Below are 15,864 nucleotides of genomic sequence, written 5' to 3'. Positions count from 1 at the left end.
AAACTAATATTAAGGTGCTTCGCAATTTCTTTTGCACATATAGGGTTATGAGGTCACAGGTTCATGCACAGGAGTGGAGGACCGACAGTGCCATTCCAACCGGTTAATGGCAGGGCTGTCTCTCCAGTCTACACGAGACCCGCCGCGACGCTCCCCAAAAGGCGCTCATATCGTCAGCGAAGACGTCTCTCTACACTATATAAAAGAAAAAGGCAAATTTCCTTTCTTTATACCTTTTTTCCTTTTATCCCAAACCAAAGCCTTTCTCTCTTAACAGTGCAGAGGACACAAAACTAATTTTCTTTAATTGCTGGTAATGCCAGTAAGGCACATTACCACAGGCAGAAATTTGGACGTTCACATAGAAAATGTAATTTCTATACCACAGCGGTCGTACAGCACCTTTCAAAAGGGATCTACTACCAAGAGATGATCCAAATACATTTTAGCTGCTGTTAGTACTACTTACCTGTTGTGTTATACCGCCTTTAAAATGTAGTTTACTCGAAACCACTCCAGTAGTGCTCAATGTATCTTTACTTCTTAAAATGTTAATGTTTTACTGTTTAATAACTTATAGACTACATTTTATTTTTTTTCCCTTGCACTCAGTGACTGAAGCCACTGGGTAATCGGCCAGTATATACAGTATATACAGTATATTATATTTATATTTATATATATATATATATATATATATATATATATATATATATATATATATATATATATGAGAGAGAGAGAATTTAAATACAGTATCAATCAATGCAAGCATTGTATTATATGCATACTAGCCAACCCGCGGCGTAACATACGCCACATAATTATGCATTGATGGGTGAACACTTGCTGAACGACACAGTTGTCCAAATGGGGCGGGTTTGTGGATACCACTGTGAGTGAATGAAAAGATGGACCTCTGGAGAGAGCAACATACAATTGTCCGTGACTGAAAGCGGGATTGTCTATGATGATGGAGGCCACGCTGGTGAAAGTTACTTCGTCGGTAGGGATAAGTTTCAGCACTTGTTCATTAAGGTGTAGCGAGTCTTCGTTGTTGACGCTTAATATAGCTTGCGTACTGAGTTGTTCCGGAGTCACAGTTGAGAGACTTTTTTAATGTCTTTTAAGCACAGGGAAAAAAATTAACATGTGAAACATCCGTAATGTAATAAGCCACCAAGAAAAGTAACATTGCAACAATGCATGCTACGATCCGATCGCTGTAAACAGAAGTGAAAACAAATCGAGGCCGGTGCATTCTTTAACTGCCTTGTAGCGCAATGGTAGTGCTGCTGTTTTGCAGTAAGGAGACTGTGGAAGATTTTGGGTTCGCTTCCCGGTTTCTCCCTGTGTGGATAGCGCTTTGAATACTGAAAACACTGGTATATCAATGTAATGAAGTATTATTATTATTATGCATCCAGCGCTCTCTCTCTCCCGCGCCTGTATGCGTGTGTGTGTCGCTCGCTCTCTCTCGCTCGCTGCACGTGTTCCTGCAGGCATACCAGTAAGTGAATGAAAAGAAGGCTCTCTGGAGAGAGCAACATACAACTGTCCATGACTGAAAACTGGTTTTGGCAGATACATGCACATCTTTTTGAAAGTTTGGCCCTGTGCCTTATCAATTGTCATCGCAAAGGCAAATCTAACAGGAAATTGTCTTCGTGTTAAAGTAAAAGGCAAATTATCCGCGACAAACTGTTTTACACGCTGCATACCAACCCGCGGCGTAGTATACGCCACATAATCACGCCGCTTTTTTAATGTTTTTTAAGCAGAGGGAAAAAATGAACATTTGCAAAATCCGTAACGCTGCTTTCAGTAAGTACAATGCACACACGTTTAATTTGTCAGCCACTTTTTGCCAGCAGTCTTTTCTGGTTTGGGCTGCTTTTGCAGTGTTACCGCTTGTGCATATTAAATCTTGAAATCCTTCGAGTAACTAATTAACTAACTAACACCCACCCACCCAGCTTGTGAGAAAAAAATGTGCCCGTTCTTTCATCATTTTGTTGCAGCCTATCAAAGACTTGCTGATCATGTTTTCTAGACTCAATATACCGTGGAACCTCAGTTCACAACCATAATTCGTTCCAAACCTCTGGTCGTAAACCGATTTGGTCATGAACCGAAGCAATTTCCCCCATAGGATTGCATGTAAATACAATTAATCCATTCCAGACCATACAAACTGTATGTAAATATATTTTTTTAAAGATTTTTAAGCACAAATATAGTTAATTATTACACCATAGAATGCACAGTGTAATAGTAAAAACATTGAATAACACTGACATAAACACCCAGGCTCCCTGCTCAGCTGCATGGCATGTGCAGTGCATGCGCAGGCTCTCTCTCTCAGCAGCACGTGAGCCTCCCCAGCACCCCCCCCCCTCTCTCTCTCAGCAGCACGTGAGCCTCCCCAGCCCCCCCCCCCTCTCTCTCTCAGCAGCACGGGAGCCTCCCCAGCCCCCCCTCTCTCTCTCACTCTCTCACTCTCAGCAGCACTCGAGCCCCCTCTCTCTCTCTCTCTCTCTCTCTCAGCAGCACGTGAGCCTCCCCACCCCCCCCTCTCTCAGCAGCACGCAAGCCTCCCCAGCCCCCCCCCCCTCTCTCTCTCAGCAGCACGGGAGCCCCCTCCCCCTCTGTCTCTCAGCAGCACGCAAGCCCCCACCCCCTCTGTCTCTCTGCTTTGGGCATTTCTCCCCTGTGTAGTGTGTGAGCGAGTGAGGAGAGAGAGAGAGAGAGAGCAAGCCAGTACGTTACAGTGAGCGAGAGCAGGCTCGAAGGCAATGTGTTCCTGTGGTACAGCGGGTCCATAGCTCCCCTTCAAAAGGCCATTTTTAATCAGGCGACTGACAGTAGTGGAGTCAGGCACAGAGAAGGTCAGCTGCTGAGAAAGCATCTCGACTGTTGCAGGGCCTGAAGCAGGTGAGACGCTAATGAAAAAGAGTCACAGGGCTTATTGGTTTTTAAAGACTGCTTCCTTCATTGTGTTTTAACTTCAGTTTTAAAGGATTGCGCGGCTCTCTCTTGCGCTGCCTGTGTGTGCCTCTGTCTCTCTCTGGCGTTGCCTCTCTGTGTGTGTGTGTGTGTGTGTGTGTGCGCCCCTCTGTCTCTCTGGCGCTGCCTCTGTGTGAACCAAGGTTCCACTGAGGTTGACTAATGAAAAGTCAACGTGGCTCAGAGCTGCAAGTGTACTGTGGCACAGACAAACAGAAATGACGGCATGTTTCCCTTGGCGTCACATCCGAGTTGGTGGGCGTGGCTCTGTGATTCTTTCGTCGTATCCAATGGTCTAAGAGTTGGTGGGCGTGGCTCCTTCCTGCGTGCGCCATTGGCGTCTTACTTGTCGGCGGTTTAGTGAATCCACGCCCCTTCCAGCGTGCTTTCCATGGTCGGCTACTTGTCTTCTGGCTTAGTGAATTATATATATAGATAGATAGTATTATATTCTCATTCTTCTTATACCTTTTGAGTTGAACCACCACCCTTGAAATTTTTTGTGCATATAACAATTGTCCATTGTGGTTCTTTACAGGACATCTTCTGATTTCTTAGTCATCTTTCAGTACATTTTGTTGTTCACTTGACCGTTATCTGGTTTCCTGATAGGCCTGCAAAGGTTTCTGACATTTATTAACCCTTTATGCTAATTCTTTAAAAAGAAAGCTATGTAATCCTAAAATTATTCTTCCACAGTTTTAATTGAAACAAGAGAACATGAAAATGGACAAAGACAAAGACAAACAGTCCAGAAGCAGACTGATGCAGAATCTTTAGAGCAGGGAAAGCTTCCGAAGGGCGACACAGCAGAGCATAAGAAATGGTGCAGGCAGAGGGTAGAGCAAAACCTGAGGTTACCACGTGAAATCAGAGAGCCTGTGCTCTTTATTACGTTTTCTAGATGAATATGATAGGGCGACTTTAGAGCTTTACAGAGGTTGTGCCATTCGCAGTCTGCTGCGACTTGTGGACACATCTCGAAAAAAGCTTTAAAAAGGAAAATGATGAAGTTCACAATGACTTTGGGGAAGGACACCAGAAAGGAAAAATGTAGCTATTGTTATTTTAGAGTTGAAGGAGGGCATGGAAGTTGGCAGTTTTTTATGTAATACTAAATATCCATTTTCAGGTGTGTACACAGGTAGGAACACCACGGTACATGTCTCCGGAGATCCTGGATGGAACGCTGAACTTTCAGGATCCTTCGTCTTCACTGAAGCAGGCAGACGTCTACTCTCTGGCTCTACTACTCTGGGAAATCAGTACGAGATGCACTGACCTTTACTCAGGTAGGAGGATCACTTGAACTGTCTTTTCTTTTATACGTAATCTATTTTATTTAATAATGTACATTTGAAAAATGTGATTAAATATTGCATTCCGTTCTCCCTTGTTCTGTCAGGAACACTTTAGATAATGGTCTGTCTCCTTAGATTTACTTTTTTGAATCTGTTATGTCATGGAATCTTCCACATACACAAAATGGGGTGAGACCTCCAAAAGCTGCCCTTCAGGCAAGCCAGGATCTTCAGTAATATGTCCAGCTAGGCTACAAAGACTACAGGCTGGCTTCAACCAGAGTAGGCCCAAATATGGGGGGCTGGCAACATCTATAAATATCACAAAAATTTAACAAACGCCCAACAAGAGGAGGGATGACCATAAACCCTTGGCTTGAATTAAAAAACGAAGCTAGAAAAACTGTATAAATCAAGGATTATTTCACCGAATACTTAATATTACAAAGGAAAAGCTCAAAGGGTGGCACAAAGGAATTGCCTAAAATTCAAATTGCTTCTTTTTGACTGAATGGGCACAAATTCCCATGGAAACACTCCAAAATCTTGTGGAAGGGCTTCACAAAAGAATGGAGGCCAACTTCAAATTCATGCCCATGCTTTTGGAATGGGATGCCCAACAAGCCCATATACTTGTAATGGTCAAGTGCCCACAAATCCTTGGCCATACTGTGCATGTGTATGTATGTTTGAAATTATGATGGGTTCAACCAGGAAGTCTCCTGGCATTCTGATGAATTCTGTTTTTTTGGGGGCATTTACATTCTTGCCTATGTGTGAGTAGGAAGCAGGAACTCAAAAGTTCAGCTGAGGGCTCAAAATTCACCCTACAAGGAAGTCAGATATAAAGAATACTAAATAAGGATGGATTTGTAATGGATTGGTAATTTCTGTTCTGTCAGAAGTAACACCAAGACTGGCAGGTGTCCAAAACTGAAAGTGCACACAAAAATGAAACATAGCTATCAGAGTACATTTTAGCAGTAATGATTTCAACACTTAAAGCACCTTTAAGTGGTTCACTAAAACTAGGTGCCTCCTGCAGGAGGTGTTCCAGATGTGACACCATGGCAGGAGACACACTTAGGGGTTGATATCTTACACCTGGCCATTCCTCCACTTCTTAATGTTGCCAGCCCTTCATATTTGGCACATGCCAGCTCCTTTAATGTTGGGGTCTCCATACCGTGGATAGAAACTGAAAATCTACTTTACTATGCCCAGCTTGCTGCTGAATTGAATTGTATTGAAGGTAGGACTTTATTGTTATTAAATCTCACATAGCCATTCTCTCTTTATGTAACATCTCAGTCACATATTGATTCTCTTTCAGATGGCTTGGTGCCAGAATACAGAATGGCGTACGAGAAAGAGTTGGGCGCCAACCCTTCCCTTGATGAGCTCATTTCACTGGTGTTGGACCGAGAGAGGCCTGTTGTGCCGGTGGTCTGGAAGGAGACATTCCTGGTAAATTTTAAATCAGCACAGGAAGCTTGAAACGGTTCAAAATATGTTGGGGGGTGCGGTGGGTTCTGGATGGTCTGGGAACACCTAATAAACCCCTTTTTCTCACATCAAGCAACTCTCAATACCCCCAAAATGACAAATAAAAAATAAAATTTTAGAAATTTTGATAAATTTATTTAAAAAAAAAAAAAGAACTATTGACACAAGTGTTCAGAACCATTACTCAGTTCTGAGGCAGTGATTCTAGTCTGGGGCCTTCTTGGGTTTGACGCGACAAGCTTCACACCTGGAATTGGGGATTTTCGACCATTCTTCTCTACAGATCTTCTCAAGCGATCAGGTTGGATAGAAACCATCAGTGGATGGCTATCGTCAGGTCTCTCCAGAGATTTTTGATCAGGTTTGAGTCCGGGCCCTGGCCGGGTCACTCAAGGACATTCCCAGAGTTGTCCCTCAGCCTCCCCTGTGTTTTCTTTGCTTTGTGCTCAGGGTCATTGAACCTTCAGCCCAGTCTGAGGCCCAGAGTGCTCTGGAGCAGGTCTTTATTAAGGACATCTCTGTACTTTGGTCCATTCAGGTTTAACTTAACTCTGACTTGTCTCCCTGATGTTGTCACCACTGGCCTCCTCCATTGGAAGGGTATTGCACAGCTGGTAAGCAGTGCCTGGTTTTCCTCCAGACATGCCACTTAAAAATAAGGCCAAAGTTTCCAATCTTGGCTTCATTATCATCAACAACAACAACATCCATATTACTAACTGAGAATGCTAAACCGGATGGACGCAGGGACATCCGGCCATGGGCCGTGGCCACAAAAGACGTACTGTACAGGCGCCCCACAACCCCGTCCCACCCCGTAAGCAACGGAAACTGGCCGGATGGAATGCAACGTAAACGCACGAAGCCATTGCACACGAAACGGGACACACACAAAGAAGAGGATTGAGACCCACAACACCCAAAGCCCCCCTCCAGTAACTGAAATAAGAAATGAGGCCACACGCCCCTAGGACACCAAAAACAAAGGAGTCACACGCAGGCACACATAGCACACGAAACGGTTTGCACACAAAAAGGATGATTCAGCCCTACGACACACAAACACCCCCTCCACTAACAGAAATAAAAACTCAGGCAACAAGCCCCCAGCACACAAAAAAAAACAAGCCGCGAGCGCCACACAAAGCCCATTGGACACGAAACGGGACAGACTACGGACATAGCACGCGAAACGTACACAAAAAGGACGATTCAGACCCACGACCACACTAATGATTGTGCCAGTTAGCTGACAGCGCGTTCAATAATAAGTCCACTTTTCATGAAAATTCATTGGGATTAATGAATGTCATTTGCAATCATTGTCATTCACTTAACTTCCCTGAAGAAACAAATGACAATTCAAGTAATGAATTTACACGTTGTTGTCAAAAAAGTCAAATTACACTGCCTCCTTTACATTCATATCTTGCATATCTACAGAAGCTTCTAACTAACGAAGTACCTGAAAGTAAAAACTTTATGAACTGCATTAGATCCTACAATAGTTCATTTGATTTTGCATCTACCGGAGTAAATATCAGGTCACCAAAAGGCAATGACCCATACTGCTTTCGCGTATGTGGACAAATATTACATCGCATTGGAACAGTGCACCCTGAAACAAATCAAGAACGCAAATATGCACAAATCACGTTGGCACCTACAAATCGCTTCTGAAACCGCGGAAGAAAAAATGTCTCGGCTCCAAAAACACATGTCACTCCTTATTCCAAATACCGGTCCCAGTCACAGAAACATCGGTATCCACTATGACAATGCACAGTAACAATGCACGTGACATCCGTCTTGCCACACTGTTAAATATAGATGAATGTACAATGGCATCCAGTCACTTACTCAACACCATTGATAAACTTCTACAAACGGTGATGAATAATAATATTCCCTTTGCGGGAAAGGTACTTTTATTAGGAGGAGATTTTAGACAGTGCTTAACTATTATTCCACTTACAATGCGCTCAGCTATTGTTCAGTCCACCTTAAAATACGCGGACAATTGGCATTGCGTTGATGAATAATAATATTCCCTTTGGAGGAAAGGTACTTTTATTAGGAGTAGATTTTAGACAGTGCTTACCTATTGCTCCACATGCCATGTGCTCAGCTATTATTCAGTCCACCTTAAAATACGCGACGACGTCATATAAACAACACGAGACCGAACTACAATACATATACAGGCGCGAGACCTGATTGGTGATAATACGAAGAAACGAACAGTCCGCATATTAACAGTAAGTTTGATCCTACTTATTACTTATCCATATTCCTAACGATAAAGATCAAACAAGTCATCAATTCACGATCACGGGTACAAAACTAGACGGCTCGAGTAACGGGACCACAAACACGAACCTGCATCAAAAAAAAACATTCACGTCGGCGCCAAGAACGCGCTTCTAAAACCGCGGAACAAAAAATGTTACGCGAACAATTGGCATTGCTTTGTAAGATACACTTGGTACAAAACATGCGATTTCCAGATCCCGAATATAACAATTGGTTATTACAACTAGAACATTGTACACTCACCAATACAGATGGACTTCACCCAGATATTATTACAATTCCTCAACCCTTCATCTGCGACGACTTACTTACGGAGATATTTGGAACAGTGGTCTCATTAGACCAAATGCCCCTTTTAACACAACGAAGTATATTATGTCCAAAAAATATTACTGTTGATCACATTAATAACCAGGTTATTTCATTACTTCCTGGAGAGTCACACCTCTTTCTAAGCTCTGACAAAGTTGACTCTGATGACGACAATGACCATCTTCATTTCCCCTTAGCATATTTGAACACTATTAACCCAGCCGGATTACCACAACACAGTCTTAGCCTTAAAAACGGAACAATAATCATGCTATTAAGAAACCTTAACACTAAACAGGGTTTATGCAATGGTACACGTTTAGTCATCTACACCATAACACACAATGTTATTCAAGCAACAGTTCTTACAGGATCACATGCTAACAATACTGTTCTCATTCCTAGAATTGACCTTACAAGTTCTTACCTGGAATTACCTTTTACACTTCAACGGAAACAATTCCCCATTAAACCTGCCTTTGCCATGACCATCAACAAATCACAAGGACAAACCATGCACAAGGTTGCCATCTACCTATCTGAGCCCGTTTTTGTACATGGACAACTTTATGTGGCCTTCTCACAACTTCGACGTTCATCTGACGTTAAAGTTAAGGTCATAAATGCTCCATGCCAAGGAAAACTCATTCAAGGACAAGACACCATCTTTACTACTAATGTTGTTTACAAAGAAATTTTCAAATAAACCTTTACACTGTGCCAAATACTTTATTGTTGCTTCCTATCTACACCTTCACACTATGCTATATCTCATTCATACATCACGCTCTTTGTAATTTCCCAACACCAGGGGTTGGCGAGCGAAGCGAGCAGGGGGCGGAGCCCCCTAGTTTATTTCTATAGCACATTTTCATACAAGGAGTGTCGCTCAAAGTGCTTCACACAGTACGAAAGAAGAATTGAAATGAAAAACAAAACCGCCAGTTAGAAACAGGTAGTTATATGTAACTAAATAAATAATATATAAAGAATCAATATGTGCTTACATAACACAGATAAACAAGTAGTAGAATCCCAATTTGAAGATAATTTTATTAAGTCCATTAAGATAAGTCCAATCCTATGGTCAGATGACCAGGGAGGACAGAAAAAACAAACAAAAGCAAAAACTCCAGAGAAAAATATCTAAATCTACACGGGTTCAAGGCCAAAAGAACCACCCAGCCCCAGATGGGCATTCTACCTACTATAAAGGTCCTAAAGTTAGTCTTCTTATTTTTTTAATCTTCATTTTAGACAATTCAATGCAGTCGCATAGACTGTCAGGGCTTGGATTTACTTGACACTCAGAATGCTCACGTGCATGCATCATGGCTGCCATGTGCTCCCAGCGCTCTTTTGACACGTTGTCAGAAATTAACACGATGCATGCACGAGTTGCAGGACCAGCAAAAATTTTGGTGGTGTGCGTAAAAGTGTTGCTACGTGACATCAGCATCGTTGGTTACTATCAACATAGCTGAACGCTTCAAGGAAGAACTGACAGAGCAGGTTAGAAATTATCGGCATCATTACAATGTGACATGACTCCTCTCCATAGTGACAGACATGCCTGTCAAGACAGCTGACACCAGATCTCCATCTCTTTGAAATTGGATGTGGAAATGCAAGATGAGATGGAAGCAATTTTGAGACATTATATACCCGTAAAGCTGAAAAAATGTCTGATTAAAGAAGTGAGGATTCGGCCATTGAAAAATAACACAGTGTGACCGCAGGCTTTGAGGTCCAACAGGATCAATGTGTGTGCTTCGATGTTTGATGAATGGTTCAATGCGGAGAAGCAAATCATCAAACTTGTATGCTCACATACAAAAGTATTAGTAGTGCTGTTCTTCATCCATTTCTTGCACAGACAATACAAGCATCACATATTCCCCATCGTAATGACTCAATACATTTAAAGGCCTCACACACCATCTTCTGTCACTCTGTTGCTGTCTTTTTCTGCACCTTCACAACAGCATCAGAATGCAAAGAATTTTCATCTTCAACATCTTTCTTCCCTCAACTCACAAGGCAGCAAAACCGGACATTGTTTTCTCACCGTGATGTTTTCTTGCACTGCCACCTGGTGGAATCCTCCAGAATTACATAAAGTATGCAAACAAGTATACTGTAGTTGGCATACAGTAATCCCTCGCTATATCGTGCTTCGCCTTTCGCGGCTTCACTCCATCGCGGATTTTATATGTAAGCATATTTAAATATATATCGTGGATTTTTTGCTGGTTCGCGGATTTCTGCGGACAATGGGTCTTTTAATTTCTGGTACATGCTTCCTCAGTTGGTTTGCCCAGTTGATTTCATACAAGGGACGCTATTGGCAGATGGCTGAGAAGCTACCCAGCTTACTTTTCTCTCTTTCTTCCGCTGACTTTCTCTGATCCTGACGTAGGGGGATTGAGCAGGGGGGCTGTTCGCACACCTAGACGATACGGACGCTCGTCTAACAATGCTAAAAGATTATCTTCACGTTGCTACCTTCTGTGCAGCTGCTTCCTGAAGCGACATGCTGCATGGTGCTTCGCATACTTAAAAGCTCGAAGGGCACGTATTGATTTTTGATTGAAAAACAAACTCTGTCTCTATCTCTCTCTCTCTCTCTCTCTATCTCTCTCTCTCTCCCTGCTCCTGACGGAGGGGGTGTGAGCTGCCGCCTTCAACAGCTTTGTGCGGTGGTGCTTTGCATACTTAAAAGCCAAACAGCCCTATTGATTTGTTTGCTTTTCTCTATCTCTCTGACATTATCTGCTCCTGACCCGCACTCCTTTGAAGAGGAAGATATGTTTGCATTCTTTTAATTGTGAGACGGAACTGTCATCTCTGTGTTGTCATGGAGCACAGTTTAAACTTTTGAAAAAGAGACAAATGTTTGTTTGCAGTGTTTGAATAACGTTCCTGTCTCTCTACAACCTCCTGTGTTTCTGCGCAAATCTGTGACCCAAGCGTGACAATATAAAAATAACCATATAAACATATGGTTTCTACTTTGCGGATTTTCTTATTTCGCGGGTGGCTCTGGAACGCAACCCCCGCGATGGAGGAGGGATTACTGTACTGCATTACCGCATCTGAAAGTATATGAGTCACGTAGCGTCAAGTATATCCCTATCATCACAAGCAGCTCCACAGTACTATAATCAAGTGATGGTGGCATAAAATGCCACCACAGAGAAACCGGAAAAGAAAAGAAAACAGTAGGGATTAATAATGATGGCACATCTTTAAAGTGACATTCCACATCCCAAGAGCCAGCTTTTTAGCTGAGGATCAGACCGCCAAGGTCCCCGTCTTTGGCCACCACCCAACTCACACTGCACCTAACCTCCTTGGCCCCTCCTACAGGTGGTGAGGCCATGGGAAGGGGGACCCACGTTGCCTGTTCGGGCTGTGCCCGGCCGAGCCCCATGGGTGCAGGCCCGGCCACCAGGTGCTCGCCAACGAACCCCACCTCCAGGCCTGGCTCCGGAGGGGGGCCTCGGTGACCCGCGTCCAGACGAGGGAAAACGCTGTCCAAAGTTTTTTTCTTCATAGTAGGTTTTCTGAACCACTCTTTGTCTCGTCCCTCACCTAGGACCAGTTTGCCTTGGGTGACCCTACCAGGGGCATAAAGCCCTCGACAACAGAGCTCCTAGAATCACTGGAACACGCAAACCCCTCCACCACAATAAGGTGGCGGCTTGAGGAGGAGAGGGGGTTCCTGGAGAGGTGGGCCAGTCAGATAGTCGAACCTCAGATTCAGAAGGAACAGTGTGGTTTTCATCTTAGTCGTGGAACAGTGGACCAGCTCTACACCCTTGGCAGGGTCTTGGATGGTGCATGGGAGTTTGCCCAACCAGTTTACATGTGTTTTGTGGACTTGGAAAAGGCGTTCGATCGTGTCCCTCGGGGAATCCTGTGGGGGGTGCTCCGAGAGTGGTACCCCCTGATAAGGGCTGTTCGGTCCCTGTACAACCAGTGTCAGAGCTTGGTCCGCATTGCTGGCAGTAAGTTGAACCTGTTTCCGGTGAGAGTTGGACTCTGCCAGGGCTGCCCTTTGTCACTGATTCTGTTCATAACTTTTATGGACAGAATTTCTAGGCGCAGCCAGGGCATTGAGGTGGTCCGGTTTGGTGGGCTCAGGATTAGGTCACTGCTTTTTGCAGATGATGTTGTCCTGTTTGCTTCTTCAGGCCATGATTTTCAGCTCTCTCTCAGTCAGTTCGCAGCCGAGTGTGAAGCGGCTGGGATGTAAATCAGCACCTCCAAATCCGAGACCATGGTCCTCAGCCGGAAAAGGGTGGAGTGCCCTGTCAGGGATGGGAGTGAGATCCTGCCCCAGGTGGAGGAGTTCAAGTATCTCGGGATCTTGTTCATGAGTGATGGAAGAATGGAGTGGGAGGTTGACAGGTGGTCCGCAGTGATGTGGGCTCTGCATCGGTCTGTTGTGTTGAAAAAGGAGCTGAGCCATTAGGCAAAGCTCTCAATTTACCGGTTGATCTATGTTTCTACACTCACAAGATCGTGAATACAAGCGGCTGAAATTAGTTTCCTCCGCAGGGTGTCTGGGCTTTCCCTTAAAGATAGGGTGAGAAGCTCAGTCATCCTGGAGGAGCTCAGAGTAGAGCCACTGCTCCTCCGCATCGAGAGGAGTTAGATGAGGTGGCTCGGGCATCTGATCAGGATGCCTCCTGGGCGCCTCCCTGGTGAGGTGTTCCGGGCACGTCTAACCGGGAGGAGGCCCCGGGGAAGACCCAGGACACGCTGGAGGGACTATGTCTCCCGGCTGGCCTGGGAGCGCCTTGGGATTCCCCCGGAAGAGCTAGAAGAAGTGGCCGGGGAGAGGGAAGTCTGGGCATCTCTGCTCAAGCTGCTGCCCCCGCTACCTGATCTCGGATAAGCGCAAGAGGATGGATGGATGGACATCTTTAAAGTACATTACGTTGCAATGCATATATAATCTATTAGAAGTAGACTATTAAAGCAATAGAACAATCTGGACAAGAACAGGCCATTCAGCCCAACAAAGCTCGCCAGTCTTATTCACTTAATTCTTCTAAAAAATTCTTGTTCAATTCGAGTTTTGAAAGTCCTTAAAGTCCTACTGTCTACCACACTACTTGGTTGCTTATTCCATGTGTCTGTGGTTCTTTGTGTAAAGAAAAACTTCCTAATGTTTGTGTGAAATTTCCTCTTCACAAGTTTCCAACTGTGTCCCCGTGTTCTTGATGAACTCATTTTAAAGTCCCCGTCTCGATCCACTGGACTAATTCCCTTCATAATTTTAAACACTTCAGTCAGGTCTCCTCTTAATCTTCTTTTTCTTAAACTGTAAAGGCTCAGCTCTTTTAATCTTTCCTCATAACTCATCCCCTGTAGCCCTCAATCAGCCTCGTCGCTCTTCTCTGGACCTTTTCTAGTGCTGTTCTGTCCTTTTTGTAGCATGGAGACCAAAACAGGACTCCAGATGAGGCCTCACCAGTGTGTTATAAAGCTTGAGCAGAACCTCCTGTAACTTGTACTCCACACATCAAGGCTATATAACCTGACATTCTGTTAGCCTTCTTAATGGCTTCTCAACACTGTCGGGAAGTCGATAGCTTAGAGTCCACTACGACTCCTAAATCCTTCTCTTAAGGTGTACTCTCGATTTTCCAACTGCCCATTGTGTATTCAAAAGTAGAAGGCCAAATTGAAAAAGTGGGTTTTTAATAGGTTTTTAAATTGATCCATAGTATTAGCCTGGTGTATCTCTGTCAGTAAAGTATTCCAAATTTTTGGTGCATAACAGCAAAAGGCCACCTCATGACATCTTTTATGCTTAGCTCTCAGTATAATAAGCAAACCAGTGTTAGATGAGCTGAGGTCATGACTGAGGATGTAAGTGAACAGGCCATCTAAAATATACGAGGGAGCTCAGAAGAGTATTCAGAGCTTTATATACCATTAGCAGTATTTTAAAATCTATTCTAAAGGACACAAGTAACCAATGTAATGACACTAAAACTGGTGAGATATGCTCAGATTTTCCTTTTCTAGTTAAGATTCTGGCTACTGCATGTGACGGTGCGGTTCGGCTCCATGCACCCACTTGCCATTTGGGAGTCCCTTGAACCTGCAACTGTCAATAATGTCATAGAGAGGAGCCATGCAGAGGAGGACACATACACCCAGACAAGGGGCAGGTGCATAAAGTCATAGGGCTTCCATTTAAAATCCAAAAACTGATCAAAGTGTCCAAATAAGTAGTGCAGTGCTCTCTTCATCAATCAATAATCCATTAAAACAATGACAAGTCATGCATTTAAAATCAAGACTTAAAATGAGAATAAAAACCAACAATACAGTCATCGGGTCAATGTCCCTTCCACACGTGCTCTCTCTCTCTCTCAGAATTGCATTTCCTATTTTGTTTTTTTGTTTTTTTTTTTAGCTTTTTCTTGTCAAAAAAACATGGCCTATTAAAGCCCATCGAAGCATTCCTTGTGTGATTTTGGGCTACTCAAGAAATAAGTTGTTGTTGTTGTTTTTGGACATTTCTCTTACCAAGAACCTTCTCTACGATTGTTAAGTTTGACTGGGAAACGTGGTTGCTCCAAATTTCTTCCATTTAGAAATTACGGAGGCCACTCTACTCTTGGGAACTTTCCATGCTTCAGACATACAGTTAGGTCCATAAATATTTGGACAGAGACCACTTTTTTCTAATTTTGGGTCTGTACATTACCACAATGAATTTTAAATGAAACAACTCTGATGCTGTTGAATTGCAGACTTTCAGCTTTAATTCAGTGGGGTGAACAAAACGATTGCATAAAAATGTGAGGCAACTAAAGCATTTTTTGAACACAATCCCTTATTTTGTCACCTTTCCCATATCAGTGCCTCAACAAAGCCCTGTCTCTAAACTCTGGCCTGGTTTATGCGTGCCTGCTAGGCCTTCTATGGACAAGTGTGTGCCTTTCCTAATCCTGAATCGACCACAGGTGTAGGAACATCTCAACGGTGATCAACAGAGCCAAATGTTAAGCATCAAAGCAAAGGGTCTGAATACTTTATCAATGTGATATTTCTTTTATTAATTTCTAGCCATACCCAGCATTCCATGAGTACATTTTTTTTTGTTCTTTATTTCGCCTTATACAATTTCTCGTATTAAGAATTTGTTAGTTTTCGCATACCCCTTGAGGTCAGAGCGCAGGGTCAGCTATTGTACAGCGCCCCTGGAGCAATTGAAGGTTAAGGGTCTTGCTCAAGGGCCCAGCAGAGTAGGATCTCTTTTGGCAGTGACGGGGATTCGAACCGGCAACCTTCGGGATATCAACTCAGATCCTTAGCCTCAGAGCCACCACTCCGCCCTTTATAGAATAGGTTAAGGAATGAAAGCAAAGGTTTATGTATTTTTTTAAATGGTGACCCTATT

At 43.6% G+C, this 15,864-nt stretch overlaps 1 protein-coding gene across 1 annotated transcript in view; it reads left to right on the top strand.

The window, feature by feature from the left end:
- LOC114649574 (anti-Muellerian hormone type-2 receptor-like) overlaps positions 1 to 15,864 on the top strand; it is a 71,868-nt gene that overhangs the window by 42,947 nt on the left and 13,057 nt on the right. The window contains exons 7-8 of the mRNA XM_051924358.1: positions 4,139 to 4,298; positions 5,641 to 5,774. Coding sequence (XP_051780318.1) covers positions 4,139 to 4,298; positions 5,641 to 5,774 — 294 coding nt within the window. The remainder of the gene's footprint in view (positions 1 to 4,138; positions 4,299 to 5,640; positions 5,775 to 15,864) is intronic.

Source organism: Erpetoichthys calabaricus, chromosome 3 (assembly GCF_900747795.2).
Source record: "Erpetoichthys calabaricus chromosome 3, fErpCal1.3, whole genome shotgun sequence".
NCBI lineage: Eukaryota > Metazoa > Chordata > Cladistia > Polypteriformes > Polypteridae > Erpetoichthys > Erpetoichthys calabaricus.
The sequence above is the reverse complement of the archived record's forward strand: the minus strand, read 5'-3'. Positions and strand labels throughout refer to the sequence as shown.